A 22872-nucleotide genomic window follows, 5' to 3' on the forward strand; every position below is an offset into this window, starting at 1 on the left:
TTAAATGTTTATATTGAAATCACCTACATACAAATATTTTCTCTCAATCACATATATTTGTTGATACATAAATAGTCTTAAAATATCTCTATTGTAAATGGGAAGAAGATGTTTTATATGACCTTAATATTTTTAATTATTTAATTTTTTTCAATGTCACTCATCTCCATTCGTCTTCCTAATTATTCGTAATATTAATAATTTTTTTAATGTATAACATTACGAGAGTGATTTTCTATTAATTTTACTTTTAAATTTAAATTTAATTACTTTAATTATACATTGACATCGAATTCATAGAAAAATACTATAATAATGTTATAAATTAAAAAAAATTGTTAATATTCCGAATATTAAGGTAATAATGGAAAGACGAATGGAGACGAGTGAGGTTGAATAAAATTAAATTATTAATAAATATTAAGATCATATAAAACATTTTTTTCTCATTTAAAATGAATATATTTTTAGACTATTTATGTATCAACAAAGATACATGATTGATAGAAAATATTTGTATGTAAGTGATTTCAATGCAAATATTTAAGTATTTAGTCAATTTCGATATATGATGCTAAAAAAATAAAAGTAAAATTAAAATAATAAATAGCTTGATTGAGTTAAGTGCTTTATTAATAATCCTATTAAATTAAGATAGAAAATAACTTAAAGAAACCATTATACAAATTATAAAACAAAAAAAGGTAAAATAGTAAGTTTACAAAGTAAAATCAAAATAATAATTAATTTGATTGAGTTAAGTGCACTATTAATTATCAAATTAAACTAATATGAAAAATGACAGTAAACAAAACGGTAAAATAGTAAATTTATAAATAAAAGTCACATGTTTATAATAGTAGTAGATAAAATAAAATAAAATAGATAGATGTTAGTAATATTAGCAATTTTTTAAATATATAATATTATGATTAATTTATAAGTAAAATCAAAATAATAATTAATTTGATTGAGTTAAGTACACTATTAATTATCATATTAAACTAAACTGACATGAAAAATGACTTAAAGAACCCCATGAACATGACAAAATATAAAACAAATGAAAGGGTAAAAAAGAAAACTCACAAATAAAAATTAAATATACTATTAATTAACATATTAAAATAACATAAAAAATTATTTAAATAACCAAATGAACATGACAAAATATAAAATAAATAAAAGAACAAAAAGATAAGCTCACCATTCAAGCTCTTATATTTATAATAGCAGCAGAAGCACTAGATAATCTAATATTAAATGTCCGCTAGCATTTATTTAATTAAACATAAAAAGTATTAAAATGATTGTATTGAATCAACTTTCGAAGATACCCGTCCAGTGCAGTCAGACACCACACCAATAATGGCGATCCCGATACCCAGTCGGCAACTTTTCATCGACGGCCAATGGAGGGAGCCCGTTAAGAAGAATCGCTTACCGATCATCAATCCCGCCACTGAAGAAACCATCGGTGCATCCCTTGAACTTTTCTCGTGGGTTGCGGTGTTGTGGTTTCTTTTTTTTTTATATTTTTTTATTTTGTGGCTGTTTGTGTGCAGATATTACTTTCGTTTGTTTATTGGCGAATGGTGAACTTTCTTTATTTCGAAAGCGGGTGAAAATGAATTGCGCAAGTTAAATTTGAAACTGAACAGATTCTTTTTGGGTGGCGAGTCCTTAATTTAAATTAGATGAACAATTATGGCGCAAGATTTATGGGGCTCATGATTTTTTATGTGTTTCAGGCTTTATTCCTGCAGCTACTGCAGAAGATGTAAATATTGCAGTGGAGGCTGCTCGCAAAGCATACTTACGAAACGGAGGCAAAGATTGGGCATCAGCAACTGGGGCCCATCGTGCAAAGTATTTGCGAGCCATTGCTGCGAAGGTATGTGGGGTGTCTCCCGATCTAGGATTCTGTTAAAATCTGAAGGGAAAGATGATCAAAATATACTGATTCCAAGTGCATATTATTGAATGGATATTTCATTCGCATCATTTTGTTGCTTAGCCTTCAGTGTATTGTAGCCCGAGTTTTCTAAATGATTGTAATGTTACCTGCTTCTTTGCCCTTAGCAGTTTAGAATTGTGGCTATTAGCCTTTGGGATTAGCAAATTCAAGAGACTGAGATTTCATATTGTAGAAAACAAGGAAATTTCAGTAAACTGAAAGAAAAAGAATCAGCTTGATAGTTTGAATAGCTGAAAATACATAGGAAAGTTGGTCAACAATATGATATCAAATACATGGACTTATGTGACTATTGTTTTATGTGATGTTAGATCAGTGTACTTTAACAATGTGTCATCCTAATTCTACTTTCTGAAAATTTGTGTGTGGTGACTCGTATGAATTGTGATCTTCCCATTTTACTACATTTGTGATTTTCATATTCTTAAAAAAAATTATTCATATTTTAAATTTTAAAGATCATGAAAAAATTTACTTTCTGCTATTTTCACTTGTTTTTAGTTTTGATCTCAACGGAGCAAGAATATCTTGAAATGTTTTTCAATTCTGTTTCTTTTTCTTTCTTGCTTTTTAATCGTGGTATTAGATTTGGCCTTCCTTTGGTATTTGTTTCTGACGGATAATCATTAGTGAGATGTTCTTATTCATTGATAATGGGGTCTTGAATCCAGCTTTCGGGCTTTAGATTTCCAAATTCTTATCCATTCGCGTAACATGTATAGATTATAGAAAGGAAGTCAGAACTAGCCAAACTTGAAGCAGTTGATTGTGGGAAACCATTGGATGAAGCCGCCTGGGATATGGTATGTATTTAATGCCTTTGAACGTAACATCTGATTCTGTGCGTAAGGATTTATATCATTTTTATTATCTCTCTTCTCCAGGATGATGTTGCTGGATGTTTTGAATACTATGCCGATATTGCTGAAGCATTGGATTCAAAGAAAAAAACTCATGTTTCTGTTCCAATGGAAACATTTAAGTGCCATGTTTTGAAAGAACCAATTGGTGTGGTTGGCTTGATTACACCATGGTGAGTGTGTACTCTTTGGTTGGCTGAATTTTATTTCTGAATCTGGTTTGCTAGGATAACTCTCTTAGCACCACTGGAAGATTGATTGCCGAGATATCTTTTTCCTGATTATGCTTCTTAGTACGTGTTGACGTGGAAGATGATTTTTACAGGTTTTTTTTCTAAACTACCTTGTTCAGCAGTTTTGATTGTTGTAAATTTATTTCTTTATAATTTCATAGGAACTACCCTCTCTTGATGGCAACATGGAAAGTTGCCCCTGCCCTGGCAGCTGGATGTACTGCTATACTTAAGCCATCTGAATTAGCATCTATGTGAGTATATATTTAGATTCATTGTTTGGAATCTGCATTTTGGTGCCTTGTATAGGTGTATAGTTTGACCACGATTATTTCAACTGCAGTACTTGTTTGGAGTTGGGAGAAGTGTGTAGAGAGGTGGGTCTTCCGCCAGGTGTCCTCAACATTTTGACTGGACTGGGGCCAGAAGCTGGTGCCCCTTTGGCTTCTCATCCGCATGTTGATAAGGTAATGTTGTCTGGCAGTCTATGCTTGCTTTTTATTTTGGTCCATTTGTTATTTGACAGTGTCAACAACGATTTCATATTTGATCAACAGATTGCATTCACTGGGAGTAGTGCTACAGGGAGCAAAATTATGACTGCTGCTGCCCAACTTGTAAAAGTATGTTTTAGTAGTGCAGTGTAGTTACTTGTTATTTTGTTTACTGTGCAATCATTGAACTCTGAACTTCGTCTGAATTTTTTTGTCTCTTCTTCCAGCCAGTAACACTTGAGCTTGGTGGAAAAAGTCCAATTGTTGTGTTTGAAGATGTTGATCTTGATAAAGGTTCGAGAATTTCAAACTAAAGCGATAGTTTTCTCTACAATTCACATATTTTGAAGAAAATGTCCAGTATTTACATTCTGATTCCATTGGCCTGTGGTTAAAAAAGGGTTTCATTTACCTATGAAAGCCAGATTGATTGGGTTGCAACGACACTTTTCCAGCAGAATTTGTGATTTCAGAGTTCGTGTGTGAAATCTGCTAACACTGTTTACTGTTCAAACAGCTGCTGAGTGGACTCTCTTCGGTTGCTTTTGGACAAATGGCCAGATATGCAGTGCTACTTCTCGACTCATAGTGCATGTAAGTATAAAATGGTGCATGAAAAAAAGCTTCTGTGAGTGTGCGAGGAGCTTCCTCTCTCGTTATTAATGTCTAGTGCACACAGCATGTATAGAAAATATTAGTGTAAAGAATTGTATTTTGTGAACTTTTTAGGTTGCGTTTGGATCAATGAATTTCAAATGTATTTTTTTTGTTTAGAGAAGTAAGACTATAAACTTTGAACTCACCATTTACATCTTTATAAAAAATTTCATGTTAATTTGGATGTATTTCAAATTCACTCAATTATGGTATAATTTGAAACTCATTCTAATTTGTATTATTAATGTGTAAACAAGTAAGGTGTGTAGTTAAGATTTGATCTATTGTTTCGTTGTAAATAATAAAACTATAATCGAAATCCATGAATTTCAAATTCATCTCTCCAACTGCACCCGTGGGATATTTAGGCACTCAATATTTTGGTGTCACACAGATAAGAACAAGTAGGCTTCTTTTATTACGGTAAAGATTTACATAAGTTCGGATTAGAATTTAAAAGGGCTCATTGTTAATCACATGAGAGAGATGAAATTCTCTTTAAATATTTATTATAGAATCTGAAGAGAGCACAAAAGTAATCTTCACAATCTCTCCCCTTTAACGGTCAACAGTTTCTTAATTTGCAATGCCATGTGAACAATTTTATGCACATGTGTTACGGGCCTAGATGATAAATCAAATCCCAAAATCAGATCTGTATGCACTAGGAGGCCTAGGGCCCAATTAGGAAAACACGTTGGGCACAGGGAATAAAATGGAGTGGGGGAGAAGAGACTTAATTCATTCAGCATATTTTTTTACTGTTGCACACTGGCTGTTGCCAGGGAAAATTACAGAGATTCTCTCTGGGGATTATTTGCTTTCTACCGTTATACACACATTATATTACGTTCTTTCACTTGATCGTCATCATCAAGGCACTTTTCTGTCACAATTTACACTTCTTTGAACCAGCATAACAACATGGAATGAGTTTACTGCGATGAAACACTTAATGGACATGTATAAGATACAAGTTGTGGAAACAAGGCTGATCAAAGATGACGAGCTAACCAAATGATCAACTCTTCTCCACCTAGCCTTGAACAAATGAATTTGATCAAAAGGACGTGTAAAAAGTAGGATTATATGTTCACTCAGTCTGTTTTAGGGTGAAAAAATTGTTCTTCATCTGCTTGTTTCAATTGACCGAATATAAGAAGTTGAAAATCACTTTCTGGAATGGAAACTATGCATGGATAACAAACAGGCAGCTTAGCACCTTTAAGTATCTCTTGCTGAATAATAATAACTGATGAACAGTTTCTATTCTGACGCACACCTGGAAGTTTGTCTTCTAGCCCTTGATGAAAATCCGGTCTTGAATGCTTGATGTGTTCCACAAATTTTCCAATGACATTATAAGTTTTTTCAGGAAAGTATTGCAGTGCCGTTCTTAGACAAGCTTGTAAAATGGTGTGAAAACATTAAGATTTCAGACCCCTTGGAGGAAGGTTGCAGGCTTGGCCCCGTTGTTAGCAGTGGACAGGTAAGAAAGATTGTTTCCTTTTGGTGTCGTTGAAACTAAATAAAGAATTCAAGAATCACTTGTGGTGTTCCTTGAAAATATGTTATTAAATGTGGTTGGGCTCCTTCTGCTTGAAACAACTTTGTTCGTAAGAACTGTAGAAATGGAAACCAACATTCAGTTTCTTTGTTGATGTGTCCTGGAAAAAGTTCCAGGAATACGCTCACAGCTTTTTTATCAATTACTCATCCTCTTATGCATAGTTGAACAAATCGAAACTTCCGTCTAGAATAAAGAGATGGTATTATTCATTAATTTTATGTTGTGTGCTGCAGTATGAGAAGGTGATGAAGTTCATCTCAACGGCTAAAGAGGAAGGTGCCACTATCTTGACTGGTGGCACACGACCTCAGGTAAATTCTCAAAATCACTGCCTGTGACCACTTCTAAATCTGCTTATGGTGATATTTACCTAAGTTTTTTTTATCGACTTGCAGCATTTCAAGAAGGGCTACTTTGTTGAACCTACTATAATTACTGATGTAAAGACCTCTATGCAAATCTGGAGAGAAGAAGTATTTGGACCAGTTCTCTGTGTTAAAACTTTCTCAACTGAAGAGGAGGCCATCGAACTAGCAAACGACACCAAGTGGGTTAACTTCCATTGTGAATAGATTCTTATATATCCTGTAGCCTTTGGTCATGATACGATTTCTAAACTCTTTTACAGATATGGTCTGGGTTCTGCTGTATTATCACAAGATTCTGAAAGGTGCGAGCGGTTGACCGAGGTAATAATCTTTTGCATTTAATATTTAGCTACACAAAAGAAAAAACGATCTATGTGTAGCATCCACACTTAAAAACTTTATGTATCAAAACATTTTCTCTTGATGCGACATAAACTATTCTGCAAAGTTTCAACTAAACAAGTTTGATCCGTATACGAAATGGAGATGCAATAATATCTTTATTTTCTTGAAGGCGTTTCAAGCTGGAATTGTCTGGGTCAACTGCTCACAGCCATGCTTTGCTCAAGCTCCATGGGGAGGCAGAAAGCGTAGTGGTTTTGGGCGTGAACTCGGGGAATGGTGATTCTAAGCCTTTTTATGTGTGCTACCTCTTTTTTGTGTGTGTGTATCATTAACTTTAGTTTATTGTTTTCGCAGGGGACTGGAAATCTACTTGAATATCAAGCAGGTGACACAGTATGTTTCTAGTGATGCTTGGGGTTGGTATCAATCTCCTTCTAAGCTATGAGAATTCACTGATTTGTATTACTGTTCTGGACTTTAATTATATAAAAAAAAAAAAACTCGTGCGGAACATTCTGAATAAAATCGCTTCTTATTTTTGTTTGGTTAATTGCTCTCTTTTTGTGAAAGTCTCTTTTCTCAAAAAACTTTTTAGATGATTCAGCAACAGATTCCTGGAGTATTAGCAAGGAAACCTTTGTCTTTATTCATCCTCTTTTCTAAATCTAAGTTAATAAAAACATTCAGAATATTTAAATTTATAATGAATGGCAAATGTTGAACAAAAAATAAGTAAAATATAATTAAATGAAAGCAATTAGTTCGTATAATAAAAAATAAAATTTATGAACAGCGTAGGAAAAAAAATTACGTCAAAGAAATTTGACAACGTTGGTTTGCGGTATTATTATTATTATTATTATTTTTTATTTTCCTTGTCAGTTTCTATAATTACCATAATACATCTATTTTATTTAACTTACAAATTATCATTGCAACTTAATTACAAGCAATGAAAAAAAAAGGAAAACAAAAAAACAAAAAAAACAAACAAAACTACGATTACAAAAGCGGGCAATGAGTGCTCAGAGCACTCGTTTGAATGATTGTCAATAATTTCAAGAGAATAGGAAATTGGCTTTAAAATCAATCTCCATCCCAAAAAATCGTGTTTGCAATCTTTGATCCAGTAAATAATGTTTATGTATTCTCTAGGCTGCCAAATATCTTTTTTTGGGGATAATTGATACAAAATATTGAAAAAATAATAATAATAATAATATATGATATTTTATTACCAAATATTTTTCAGAGCTGATACTAACATATGATTTTTGAGTACCTAAACATATATAAAAAATATTGATATTATTGACACATGTCTTTTCTCGAATGAAAATTGATACAAAACATTGAAAATATGGTACTAATATATTATATTTGAATATTAACTCTTTCATATCTATATTAGTATATGATATTTGAGTAATAATAAAAGTATATCAATTGTTGATATTAATATAATTGTTCCAATACTCAAAATTTTATCTTTATAGCAGATCTAAAACAAGTGTAGCAATTGTTGATATTAATATAGTTGTTCTAATTTTATACTAAAAATTTTATTTTTTGTATCACATCTAAAACAGTTGGTACTCAAATATCATATATTAATAACATATTTTCAATATTTTGTAATAATTTTTAAAAAGAAACGTAAGCGCATTAAGTGAGAAATTTTTTTGTGTGGATCACAAAAACATTTTTTTTTTCTCTAACAGAAGATTGAACACAAACTCAAGTTTCTTTTATTTTTCCATGGTCAAATTTTAATAAAGAAAAAAAAGTTGTACGTGCGATTGCTAATGAATGGCCAACATATATGAATATCCATTCCACTGTCCACACCTTGTTCCTCTCCAAGAGAAAAAAAATGTTGCTGCGTAAAGTAAACGGCAAGTCCATGCAATGTCTTCTCACCAAATTTTCTCCTCTTCCGATGCCTATTGCTGCACTGAATCTTCATGTTTCTGCTCGTAGCAATGATCAAATCCTCGGGCCTCCTCTTTCCCATGTAATAGACCAACCTGCGCTTGATGAGTTTTACTCTTCAAGTTAGACTATTTACACTGATTTCAATCTTGTCTGGTGATTGTAGATTAAAGGATTAGTGGGTTCATGCTCGAGGAGTGGTTCCCGTGAATCCTGTTCTGGTTTTGTTATAACTGGAGTGAGAGCAATGTCGTCGGCCGAAGTTGTGCGGGACCCATCGTATGCAAGCCAGCGGGAAGCTATGGAAATCGATGAACTTCTCATGGGTCCATTTGGGTTCAGAGTTGATCAGTTAATGGTCATTTTTCTTTTTGTTAAGTTTAAGTTATAAGCTGTGGTTTTGTGTGTATTGTTGTTGGGTGTTGGGCTGAATTTTGGAATGTTTTGAATGTAGGAATTGGCTGGTCTGAGTGTGGCTACTTCAATTGCTGAGGTAAATTTTTTGGCTGTATTTTGTTTATAATTAGTTTTTTTGTGACGGTATAGGCTTAAAAAGCAATTGAAGAGTCAAATGAGCTAAAATCCGTTTGCGAAGTTGATATCTTGTAGACTTTTACACATATATTTTACCGTGTCAGAGATTCTTATCTGTTTCTGCATGAAATTATCTCAAATTTTGAGTTTCCTAGAACATCGAGATTTAAAGAATGTCACTGTTCTGTAGGTCTATAAACCATCTGAATTTAAGCGTGTTCTTGCTATATGTGGCCCGGGGAATAACGGAGGTGAGGGTCTTATCGCAGCTCGTCATATGCTTCATTTTGGATACAAACCAGTAGTCTGTTATCCAATACGTACCGCTAAGGCTCTTTATAATGGACTGGTAACACAGGTAATAGATATATATCGAGTTTACTAGGATTCATATTTGAATTATAAGCTTCACTCACATGCATGAGTTTTTGTAGTTAGAGTCATTATCCATTCCGTTCCTGTCAGTGGAAGATCTGCCGTTGGATTTGTCGGAAAGCTATGAGATTGTAGTGGATGCAATATTTGGATCCTCATTTCATGGTACTTGTACTTTCTTTAGATTTAATATTTCTGTAAACTTATGCATGGAAACACTTGTGTGCGTTCTTTAGCAGATCATTCCTGTGACATGTTTTTAGCCAAATCCTTAGCCACTCTGCTTTTCTTACATTTTATGTCTTGTTTAAGCAATTTTGCTTGGAAGTTGGAGCGATGTGTGTTATAAGAAAGGAAGAGTATGATTTAGTTCTTTAATACCTTTATTTGGTTGGTATTTTTGGTCTGGATCAATTACTTGGATAAATGAAAAAAGAAAGCAAGGTTTCACTAGCCAATACATGTGTACTTTGAAAGTTCCTTATTTGCCTCCCATTTGGTGGGAATAACACTCAATCATCTAATTCGGTGGTTGTGAATTTAGACCAAAACTCTAGGCTGACATAGTATAAAGCTTCTGTCAGGCAACATAATCGATTGCATTAGTTGCAGGAAAATTCTATCATAAAGGAGAAAACATTTGTTATGCATAAGAAAAATGGTTTACCAACACTGCCAAGTTATTATTGCATTACAGATGGCGATAGTGACATTTATAAGATTAAGCATAAACATCATAGTGGCTGGCTACCTCTGAGAATTATGTCAAAGACCTGCTTTAACTCTTCTAGAAAATGTGTACGCATTTGTTAGGTTGCTTTTTGTTCGTATCCATAAATATACTTCATCAGAATTGGTGTTTGCCTTGAAATCTGATTCTAGTTTATATCAAATTATCAAATCAAAAGAGCTGCAGATTCATATATTTGTTGCTATACTTTAAAAATGTTATTTTATTCGTGTACACTTCAAGTTCCATTAATGCCATTGAGTTCAAGATACGAGCAGCTTTCATCTGATTTCTGTCATCTGCTATTTTGTAGTAGCATTAGTTTTATCCAATTTTATGTCTACAATATTAGTCAATTCATCCAGGTAGCCCAAGGCCTCCTTTTAATAATCTGATACAAAGGTTGGTGGCATTAAGAAATCTCAATCAGAAAGAGAAATTACCTGCCATAGTATCTGTGGATATTCCATCTGGATGGCATGTTGAAGAAGGTGATCTTAGTGGCGAAGGCATCGAACCAGACATGCTGGTATATATCTACTGTTAAAAAATTAGTGTTCACCTCACCCTTTACTTTTCATATTGATATTGATGAGTACATGAAAATGCTGCTACCACTGTGTACAGGTTTCACTGACTGCTCCTAAGATGTGTGCCAAAAAATTTTCTGGTCGACACCACTTTCTAGGTGGCAGATTTGTTCCTCCATCCGTTGCAGAAAATTTCAAGCTTCAACTGCCAACATATCCTGGGACTTCTATGTGTATCCGAATTGGAAAGCCTCCACAGGTCGACATATCAGCTCTTAGAGAGAATTATATCGCTCCAGAGTTTTCTGAGGACCGAGCTGAGGTTGATCCCTTCACTCAGGTATTACTTCATGTCAACCTGAGTTGACTCGGCTAAATTGCCTGTAGTTTGAGATGATGACTTACTACTGTAGTATGCAAAATTTTCTGCTTTATCAGCTGAAGCATTTTCTATTTCTCTAGTTCCAAAAATGGTTGGATGATGCGATTGCATCAGGTATGAAGGAACCAAATGCTATGGCACTGTCCACTGCTGGAAAAGAAGGGAAACCGTAAGTTTTTTGCGGTGCTTATTCTATCGATCGCGAGTGATATGCTTGCTAACTAAACACATGAATATTTTCTATGAATTTGTAGGAATATTTGGATAGAAATGTACTTCGGTTTCTATAGTTTTACATTTTTGTGTTTCTTGTTTTTTGTTGTTGTTTTTTTCTTCTTCTTTTTTTTAGCCTCTGGATTATTGAAGATTTTTATTCATTATTGAGTTGAAATGAAATGTAGTTCCGTGGTTCAGTATTGGCTTACAGTGCAAATGTTTTGAACTTTTGCTAGGAAATGTAGCCAAGAATCCAAGTGTTTAGGTGGATAAATGATTTCACGAGAATGGATCGAATTAAAAATAAGTGTATTACAGAAAATTTTTGGATGGCAACAATTGAATATTAAGTAGACTTGTAGAAAAGGAGAAGATAGTAAACAATAACTGGGCAGAATAAGTTATATTTAGATCATTTGAAGATAATATTTGAGGCTGTAATTTGAAGGAGACCAAGATCCATGCAGCAGTTTCAAATAGTTTTGAGACTAAGGTGAAGATGATGGAGGAGGTGATTATTGTGTTTTTTCATAATAGATCTGCAAACTCATGTGGGCAAATTATTGGGAGTAGGTCTCTTGTGAGATGGTCTCACGAATCTTTATTTGTGAGACGGGTCAATCCTACCAATATTCATAATAAAAAGTAATACTCTTAGTATAAAAAGTAACAATTTTTCATGGATAACCCAAGTAAGAGATCCGTCTCACAAAATACGATGTGTGAGACCGTCTCACACAAATTTTTGTCAATCAGTGGTATGCTGGGAAATAATACAAGTGTAGAAATTAAATCTTGCAGTCCGTTGGAGCTGAAAAAGTCGGTTTCCACAATCTCCTCGCCAAATCAAATCTTAGCACGTGCTCTACTTGATATTATGATCTGACCTTAGCCAACAAATTGATGATTGCTAGGAATCTTGTTGTCCGGTGACTTTGTTTGGTTCTTGCAAAAATATTTCTTTTACACGTTAGCTTTTACTTTTCTTTTTCAATAACCAGTCACATAAATCTTGTTGGTTTGCCTTAGCTCGGTAAGAATGATGTTGCTGAAGGGATTCGACAAAAATGGTTTTGTCTGGTGAGTTCAGCTTTATCACATTTATGATACCTTTGGTAAACTTTGTTGCCTTTCTTACCTTTTGTGAAATCTCTACCCCTCATCTTCTGATCAGGTATACAAATTATGAAAGTCCAAAGGCTCGTGAGATATCAGAAAATCCTCGTGGAGCACTCGTGTTTTATTGGGGTGCTTTGTTCCGTCAGGTATCTCATATATTATCATTATATATCAGGTGGTGTTGAAGTAAATCCATCAGTACTTTTTCTCAACTTTCTTTATCCAAGGGAATATCTTGGATTTCCTATCACAATTTAAAAATATGGAAGTGTAAAACATGAAGCTCGAGGTTAGTATAAAGTGATGATTAACCTATAGTCTCCAGCATCCCTAAAACATCCTTTCTACATGCTGAACCTCCAATACTAAGTTGCAGGCGGAACCAGAGCTTGACAATCACTTGGGGTACATGTAATCCAACCCATAATCAGCCCAGCAATAAAGGAGCAGATTGTCTACAAAAGATTTACCAATTGGAAGTTCAAGGAAAAGAAGGGGTTCTAGCCACCATAATTCTAACAGATTTAGATTTTATTCTCAGCATTTCTGTCATAGAAATAAATGATTACCCCTTCGGGATAATTGTAGGAATCTTTTCAATTTTTGTTGCTTACTAGGGATAAGAACATTTCTTGTATTTAAATTGGGAGCTTTATGAAAAAAAAAAAAAACCAGCTTGAATTTCCCTCGAATATATTTCTTGAGATAATAAGATTCCCTTGGAACGAGCCTCAAGAATATTACAACAAATAGGTAGGGAGGGCAGGAAAAGGAATCCCAACTGATCTAAACGACCTTACCCACAACAGACCCATAACTCGGTCTATCACGAGGAACCATAACACTAGCTAGCTTGTGCTTCCAAAATCAGTAGGATTCCCTTAAAATTTATAGTTTCATAAAGAATGTATGCTTCTATAGTATAAGGTCTCTTTTAAATGATTCCAAAGATTCATTCTGTGTTGTTGATTTAGATAATAGTTGAAGGATCCGTGGAAAAAGTTGCAGATGAAGAATCTGAGCAATACTTCCAAAGCCGTCCCAGAGGGAGCCAGATCGGAGCAATAGTTAGCAAACAGGTTCTCTTTCTTCCAATTTCTATCTCAGAATTTATTCTCTTATATCTTGTTAATTTCTCCATTTTCTGAATATTTAACCAAGTTCTCTCTCTCGTTTTTTCTTCAGAGCGCTGTGACCTCTGGACGGGAGATTCTCCACCAGCAACAAGAAGAGCTCAAAGCTCAATTCTCTGACGGGTTTGTTATTTTTTCTCTACCGCTAAATGCTAATTATGCATCTACTCCTAGATGCACCATTTCAGCAGATTGTATACTACAGAAACATTTGACTTGGTATCATCTATAAGCAAACCATCCTTATTTCACTAGTTACGTCTTAACTAACTTCAGCATCTGAAAATGGTATCCAGAAACCTGATTCCAAGACCCAAATATTGGGGAGGATACAGACTCAAACCGAGCTTTTCGAGTTTTGGCAAGGGCAGCCATCGAACTTGCATGATAGGTAAGATATTGTCGAACTGTTGATGATGTGTGTAGATATTGCAAATACTAATGCTACATAAATCGCTTGTGGTGAACAATTCAGGCTCATCGAGATTTTATAGCTCCATTCATCCTTTAATATTTCAGCAGTCTGCCTTCCATTTGAGCTAATTTCCTCAATCTCGTGCTGAGATTTTGACTGGACCAATCGTGAGCCATTTTCAAGCAACATGGTTCGGCTGGCTCATTGCCTCTTTCAACTAATGTAATCTTGTATTACAACATTGACAGGTTGCGCTACTCTCCACAGGATATTGATGGAAAGAAATTATGGAAAATAGAGAGATTGGCTCCATGAACGGCATTCACTGCATCCATCCTCATTGACAGACAGGGTTATGCTTGCTTCTTGCCACGTTTGGCTTCTTGCTTCATTCGTGAACGAGTTTGCATATGTATTGTTTACATATAATAATAATACACACACACGTACACTCAGGAGAGGACGTAATATTTAAGTCAAGCGGGAGTGAAATGCACTGAAGGAGGTGACGAAATGAAAATTTCCAAAATATTAAACAGAGTAGATTTTTTTTTCTTTCGACTCCCCAATCCAATCCATCCTTGTTTATAAAGCATTTGTTTCCTTCCGGTCTTAGATAAGAGGAAAAATTAGTATTTGTTCTAATTACATTATCCTAAGTCACTACACAAGTACAAATCATGATGGACCCAAGAAGTTGGCAGAGCTGATAAGATCATATTGTGAGGGTAAAAATTTATATTTAAACAAAAAACAAAATAAGAGAAGAAAATTACTCGTATAAACGGATCTCTCAGCCAGGTATCGCTTCATGTTTTACGGACACGATCACGCCAAGAGCCTTGCTGCATAGCAAGAACCTGCGGCAACAAAAATTTATAAACTCGCAGCACTACAAAATAAAAACAATCTCATTCAAAATGGTGTTATTTCCTGCACCTGGTCACTGAGAAGGTTGCTCACTGGATTAGTTTCAACAGTTTCTTTTTGTAGACGATCTTCACTTTCTTCGTTCGATTCTGCTGGTAGTGAAAATGAAGAGGCCCCAAACATAGCTTCATCATGAGCAGCCTTGATTTCTTCCTCTTTGCGCCTCTAATGAAACAAAACAAATCAGCGAGATTTTTTCTTAAGAAAAATATGTAGATACACAAATAAGCATAAACAAGGTTGTGGTTTACCTCAACAGCGGAAAAAACGAAAGCTCTGTCCTATGTGCTTGACTAACACAGCGTCATCCTCTCCAGCTGCAAATAGGTGGCACAACAGAGAAAATGGTTGAGTTGAACGAAAAGTTGTTCCCGGAAGATTACTGATATCAACTATTACAAAGCATAATCATTGCAACATAACACGAGAAATATCTAAACTAAATTTAATCAAATCCAATTTACAAGTACAGAAAAAGATCATCCCATAAAGAGTGAAGGTGTGGTTTGCTGGCTTCAGTTAATTTCGACTCAACAGTTGGAAAATTGTGTTCGGTAATAAATTATTTCTTCAGTTGATGTAATATGTTGTTCATTAAGATTGTGCTTGGTTTAATATTTTCTTTTTAAATAGCAAGTGAGCTATTCTGAAAATTTAAAATATGTTCACAGTTCGCACATAAGGAACAATACAGTAGTGATGAAATAAATCTGAAGACGGTATTAACCTTTGTGTAAGAATGATGTACTCGTTAAAAAAACTATTTCAAAATTAATAATAAAAAACAGAGACATGGCTCTCCAGTGGAGAAAACCACTGAAAATCAAATAAAAGTAAGTCACTAAGTCTTAACCTTCAACTTCCTCGTCATCTAGAGGGGCATCCATATTGAAGTCAAATCGTTCCCATCCTGATCCCTTTCCCACTGTTTCATCATTTTCAGCTACAAGCAGTACTATCTTATTATCAGAAACCAGATAACGAAATAAAACATAAAACCAATATCGCATATTCACTATTATTCAGAACTCCACAATTTCACAAAATTAATCAACACAGAGAGAGTAGTTCCAAGAAAATAAAGTCAAACCAATATTGACTGTGGCGCAACCAAAAGCAAAATGTGCCTAATAAACCACAGCGTGGAAATCTATGAATCAGTGTCCAAAGCTGAGAAGTTTATGGAAGTTAAAATCAATTGAACATTTGTTAAGTTGACTCAAAACATGATATGTATGAGATTGGACAGTTGTCTGCAGTCATCCCCAATGGATAGAACAGTAATTTAAAAGCACACAAAGGCAAAAGTTGAACTTTTTTTCCTCTATGTAGGAAAATTGCACAAATCACAACTTCAGGAAAGCCTGTAGATTTATCAGGGGGTTATATTGATTTTATTGCATCAATGTCTTTAACATCAGATTCTTCAATCATTTCACCTCTACGGAGCATTATCGCCAAACAAATGGCATATTCCCAAAAAACACCATGAAATCCAAATAAGATACATTAATAAGGTGGTTTCAGAAGAAACATGGAGAAATCCATACCAAATTTAGAGTGGTTGAAATAAAATCTAGCAAAGATAAATGCTGGCATAATTGACAGGCAACTATCACTAACAACATAAGTAAATTTTTTGAAGCAATGATGCAACAAATGGACATGGATTTGCACATCAGAAACGCTGAGTTGAGGAAGGAGGACATCATTACCAGTTTTTAATAGTTGAAGTTTCATCTTGGCTTTGACTCTTTCGGCTGGAGTCTATTCAAAAGAAAATAGAACCGTTACCAGGCTACAACATAGCTGGACAATTAAGATAGAGGAAATTTAAGCAATTTAATTGCAACACATGCTGTGCTTTCATCCAAAGGTAAATTCTGAAAATGTATCTAAATGTCTGTGATACATATTCTGCAAATTTCTTCTTTGCTTAGTGAGATCTACATTGACTTAAGGAAAAAATGACAGAAAAAGAGTCACAACACTGCATGCATCGACCATGTAAAATTTGTCTAGTCTAAATAAGAATGACAAAGGTTTTAATCTTATGCTAACGACTGCTACAGGTTCAAATTATTTTTCCTAATTCTGTACACAACCAATAAACCGAATAACGACGACTAGATGCAGCTTCTTTGAGGGCACTGTCCACACTTAAATGAAGTTTCAACTGCATCTAGTCAAATATCCTGGATCTTGGAATTCAGCAAAGTATAGAGCATAATTCACACTCGAGCAAACCTGCAATCAAAAGTGACATGCACCTTGATCAGGGTCCTAAGAATCTCATTCATCCATCCATCCATCCAGTCACCAGAAAGTGGTATCAAACGAAAGACTGAAACTGAACAACTATTCCCACATTAGTATGAGGCATCCTATCTACAAAGGAAACCTTAATGTGAACTTTCTTCACTACAGGTAACAAAAGATCTAGTTCACAGCCTCAACCATTCTTCATTACACGAAGCATAATTAGACTTTGATGTATCAGAAATCAAAACTTAAATGTTAGTTTAATACATTAGTGATCACCACAATTTGCTTTTGAGAGTCCAAGTGATTTATACCTTTAAAAGCAACCATCTACAGCTACTTACCTAGATCGCTTCAACTTCATCAACATCTGATGCATGTTTCTTTATCTAGTAACTGGTGTAGAATATAACACTTATCACATTCTTGTATAGTTGTATGACACACAATCCACAGACAGAATTCCCTTTATATAAAATAAAAGTACACATACATCACGTCACATGAAACACAACCTAAAAAAAATACTTGCAGAAAACATATGTGATGAAAATGAAACCAACATGGCAATAAATTCTCTGCAGCAATACTCACCATGCGATCGTAACCTTCAATCAATCTAGCAAAATCAATTCCACCTTCTTTTCTGCCACCATTCCGCACCTCTATCTGCTTTTTACCCTTTTCATGTGATCCACTCCTCTTGCTCCTTTCTCCACTCCTTTGTCTCGACACCCTACCACGGCTCGTGCTCCTACGCCTTGAATAGCTATCTCGGCTGCGACTCTTACTTCTGCGCCTCGAGTGCTTATCCCGGCTTCGACTCCGACTCCTACTTCGGCGCCTTGAGTGTTTGTCCCGGCTTGGGCTACGGCTATTACTTCGGTGCCTTGGATGTCTATCCCTGCTACCGCTGCGGCTCTTACTTCGCCGTCGTGAATGCCTATCTCTACTTCTGTCTCGAACAGGGCTCCGGCGGCTTAATTCTCGGTTTTGGATTTTTTCTGTAGGCTTTATGCTGAGCTTGTTCTGGATGGATTGAATCTGAGCTTGTTTTTCGAGTTCAGATGATTTAGAAGGGCTCGAAGCTTTGACGAAGCCACTGAGAAAGGATGAGGCGCTAGTAGGTAGCGCGGAGCCCCTGGACGGAACGCCGTCGTTTGCGGAAGAGGTAAAGCCGAGTCCTTGCTTGAATCGGGCGGCGCCGCCTCCTTTACGAGTCAGTTCATCGTAGTATGCCGCTAATTTCTCGTCCTCCATCTCCAAAAATTGTCGATCGAAAGGAAACAAATGCTGAATTGGAAGGCGTAGTCGTGTATTAAGGCACTGGTAATAATAAATTAATTAAACAAAAATTTTCATTTAGTTATTATTTAATTTATAAAATTCATACTATATTATCAAAATAAAAAATTTAATACTTTTTATAAATTAAAAATAACTCTTTTTTCTAAATAATTAAATTTTTTAAAAAAAACATTTTTCATAAATCAACTTTTGCCGTGTTGCTGAAGTTTTTTCATGATTTCGAAAATTTCTTTTAACCACTCAATAATTAAATCTCAATTAACCATTTCTTTCAGTGTGAACAAAAAATGTACACTCTTGGGGCGGAGATTCCCTTGGCCCAGTGGGCGGCGGCGACATACAGTGGCAGTGGCAGTGCCAAAATTTTGATATTACTCGGGCTAAAAAATTATTAATAAAGTACAAAATAATAATATCAATTAACTTCGTAACAATTATATTTTTGGGCTAAAATCTTAATTGTTTTGAGCTAAATAGAGAAATTTTTTACTTTCTTTTTGGGCTAAATATATTTTTGGCTAACACAGTCTTTCTTTTTCTACTTTGGCTAAATATAGAAATTTTAACTTTTACGGGCTTTATATTTACGTCGATGCATTAGTATATATAAAGTTGTGGATATTATTTAATTAAAAGATAATATATTTTAAAAATACACTAGGCAGTTTTATTAGAAACCGATGTTTAAGTATTCTTGTTAAAAAAATTAGAAATAAAATTCGGAAAAATTAAAAACTGTGGTGAAAAAGTAAAATTTATGGTAAAAAGTAAAAATCTCAAACTCTCAAATTTACCAAACTACACACTTTATAATATTTTTCTCTCTACTCAATTGTGTTTTTCTTCACAATGAAGATCTATTTATAGGAAATCTTTACAAATAATCCAAAATAAATACATCATTACCTACATCATCACACACTAATTTTCAATATTTACAATTCTTATTTTCAACATTCAAATATTCAATACACTCATTTTAAATATATTTTTCAAACACTCCCCCTTGTGATGATGATCATAATGATTGTCTTCATTACGTGTTTTTATACTGCCTCGTTAAAAACCTTACTAGGAAAAACCCATTGGGATAAAAACCATAGCAAGGGAAAAAAGAGTGCAGTCACGTAAACCTCCCCCTCATGTTGACACGAACAATTCTTCACAAATTTCGTAGATTGCGCATCCCAATATTATATATGTGCTTTCTGAATATTGACGTAGGAAGTGCCTTTGTGAAGAGATCTGATGAGTTTTCACTTGATTGAATGTGACGAACATCAATACATTTATTCTTCTCAAGCTCCTTGGTGAATGCGAAGAACTTAGGAGGAATATGTTTAGTTCTGTCGCTTTTTATGTATCCTTCTTTCATTTGAGCAACACATGCAGCATTATCTTCATATAGTATCACAGGCTTCTCGTCGATGATAATCCGCATGAGATTTGGATATGTTGGGTCATTGATTTTAACCACACACATTCACGACTTGCTTCATGTGAGTGCAATAATCTCGGCATGATTTGATGAAGTTGTTACGAGCGTTTGTTTCTGTGAACGCCAAGAATTGCAGTGCCTCCACGAGTCAAAACCATATCCAGTTTGGGAACGTGCCTTGTGTGGATCAGATAAGTAATCCAGCAATCGCATAACCAATTATGCTTGGATTAGCATCTTTTTGAATACAAAAGTCCCAAGTCTGTCGTTCTTCGTAGATAACGGAATATATGTTTAATTCCGTTTCACAGTGTCTCTTTGTTGGATATAGTGCTAAAATCTTGCCAACAAATTTACGGCAAAAAATATATCAGGCCTTGTACAATTTGTAAGATACATAAGGGCACCGATAGCACTTAGATATGGTACTGTCTGGACCAAGAATATCTTCATCTTCTTCACATGGTCGGAATGGATCCTTTTCTATGTTTAATGATCTAACAACCATTGGAGTACTTAAGGATTTGATTTATCCATAATCAAACGTTTAAGGATCTTTTTTGTATAATTTTTCTGGTGAACAAATATTCCACATTCTTTTTGTTCAATTTGTAAACCCAGACAATAACTTGGTTTTTCCAAGATCCTTCATTTCAAATTCTTCCTTCAAGTATGACACAACTTCTTGAATTTCCTTATTCGGTTCCAATGATGTTTAAATCATCAACATATACAGCAATAATTACGCATCCGGATGTTGTTTTCTTAATGAAAACACAAGGGCATATTGAATTATTTACATATCCCTTTTCATCAAGTGATCACTTAGTCGATTATACCACATTCGACCCTGATTGCTTTAACCCATATAATGATCTTTGTAATTTCACAGAATAACATTCCTGTGTTGGGAACGTTGTGCTTCAGGCATCTTAAATCCTTCAGGGATTTTTCATATATATATTACTATCAAGTGATCCATATAAGTAAGCTGTAAACACATCCATAAGACGCAGTTCTAAATTTTCAGATACCGCCAAGCTAATCAAATACCGAAACGTAATTGCATCCATCACGGGAGAATACGTTCTTCATAATCAATTCCAGGCCTTTGAGAAAAACCTTGTGCAACAAGTCGAGCTTTATATCTCACTATTTCATTTTCTCATTTCGCTTTCGAATAAAAACCCATTTGTATCCAACAGGTTTTACACCTTCAGGTGTAAGGACTATAGGTCCAAAAACATTACGTTTATTTAGCGAATCCAATTCAACCTGGATGGCTTCTTTCCATTTTATCCAATCCTGCCGATTTTTACATTCACCAAAAGATTTTGGTTCATGATCTTCATTATCATTTATGATGTCGATTGCCACATTATAAGAAAATATATCATCAATTTCTTCTATATCTTTTCGGTTCCATATTTTTCCAGTATTAATGTAATTGATAGAGATTTCATGATTCTCGTCAGTTTGTGGTTCTGACAGAACATTTTCATCATCATGTGTTTCTTCAGGAACACCATTCTCTATTTTGTGATCATCATGTGTTTCTTCAGAACATCATTCTTATTTTGTGATCATCGTGTTTCTCTATGAATTTTCTTTTTCGAGGATTTTTATCCTTGGAACCGACTGGCCTTCCACGCTTCAGGCGTTTAATGACATCATGAGTATCTTCATTTGTTTTTGGAATTTCAATTCGAGCAGGGGCATTTGCAGCATGTATATATGATTTAGTTACCCCTTTTGTGTCAGCAAATGCATCTGGTATTTGATTGGCTATTCTTTGCAAGTGTACAATTTGTTGTACATCTTTTTCACATTGTTTTGTTCTTGGATCCAGATGTAACAATGATGATACATGCATAATTTTTTTCGGTATGTTTCTGTTCTCCCCCTAACATTGGGAAGATTTCCTCATTAAAATGACAATCAGCAAAACGTGCTGTGAACACGTCGCCTGTCTGAGGTTCAAGATATCGAATGATTGATGGACTATCATAACCGATATAAATTCCAACCTTTCTTTGAGGTCCCATTTTCTTTCGTTGCGGTGGTGCAATAGGCACATACACCATACATCCAAAAATTCTCAGATGAGAAATGTCTGGTTCTTTACCAAATGCAAGCTGCAATGGGGAGTATTTATGATATGCACTTGGTCTGATGCGAATTAATGAAGCAGCGTGTAAAATTGCATGTCCCCATATAGAAATAGGGAGCTTTGTTTTCATAATCATTGGTCTAGCAATCATTTGCAGACGTTTAATCAATGATTCAGCCAATCCATTCTGTGTATGTACATGAGCAACAGGATGCTCAACAATGATTCCCATAGACATACAATAATCATTGAAAGTTTGGGAAGTAAATTCACCAGCATTATCAAGTCTAATTTTCTTGATTGTATAATCGGGAAATTGATTCCTCAATTTTTATTTGAGCAAGTAATCTTGCAAATGCAACATTTCGAGTTGACAATAAACATACATGTGACCATCTGCTGGAGGCATCAATATACCATAAAGTATCTGAATGGTCCACATGGTGGATGGATTGGTCCACAAATATCACCCTGAATACGTTCAAGAAACATTGGTGATTCAGTTTGGATTTTGGCTGGTGATGGTCTTATAATAAGTTTTCCAAGAGAACATGCTTTACATTGAAACTTATTATTCTGAAAGATCTTCTGGTCTTTCGGATGACCATGTGTATTTTCTATAATTCTTCGCATCATTTTGAACCAGGATGTCCAATCGTAATGCCAATTGGTTAATATTGAAGAATTATCAACTACCATGTTTGATTCAATGGGACTTATGTGTGTATAATGCAATCCAGTAGGGAGCATTGGTAGTTTTTCAATCACATATTTCTTTCCTGATTATATGTGATAAGACACATATATTTCATTCCCTTCATTCATTGTTTGAGTATCATACCCATGGGAATATATATCATTAAAACTCAACAAATTTCTTTTCGATTGTGGTGAATATAAAGCATCATTGATAAAAAATTTTGTACCATTAGGTAACAAAAATTGTGCTTTAC

At 34.6% G+C, this 22872-nt stretch overlaps 1 protein-coding gene and 2 pseudogenes across 1 annotated transcript; 2 read left to right on the top strand and 1 right to left on the bottom strand.

Annotated features, from left to right (window-relative positions):
- The first annotated feature begins 1297 nt into the window (after positions 1 to 1297).
- On the top strand, positions 1298 to 7055 carry LOC142534541 (aminoaldehyde dehydrogenase 2, peroxisomal-like). The gene is made up of 15 exons (XM_075641402.1): positions 1298 to 1477; positions 1752 to 1894; positions 2701 to 2781; positions 2863 to 3011; positions 3233 to 3325; positions 3415 to 3538; positions 3629 to 3694; positions 3793 to 3859; positions 4083 to 4159; positions 5598 to 5711; positions 6026 to 6103; positions 6188 to 6339; positions 6421 to 6481; positions 6675 to 6781; positions 6860 to 7055. The coding sequence occupies exons 1-15, from the start codon at positions 1369 to 1371 to the stop codon at positions 6948 to 6950; spliced, it is 1512 nt and encodes a 503-aa protein (XP_075497517.1). The 5' UTR covers positions 1298 to 1368; the 3' UTR covers positions 6951 to 7055.
- A 1250-nt stretch (positions 7056 to 8305) lies between these two features.
- On the top strand, positions 8306 to 14521 carry LOC142534538 (pyridoxine/pyridoxamine 5'-phosphate oxidase 1, chloroplastic-like; annotated as a pseudogene).
- On the bottom strand, positions 14489 to 18396 carry LOC142534539 (uncharacterized; annotated as a pseudogene).
- Positions 18397 to 22872: the final 4476 nt, after the last annotated feature.

The sequence above is a fragment of the Primulina tabacum genome, unplaced genomic scaffold (assembly GCF_025594145.1).
Source record: "Primulina tabacum isolate GXHZ01 unplaced genomic scaffold, ASM2559414v2 Contig584, whole genome shotgun sequence".
Taxonomy (NCBI): domain Eukaryota; kingdom Viridiplantae; phylum Streptophyta; class Magnoliopsida; order Lamiales; family Gesneriaceae; genus Primulina; species Primulina tabacum.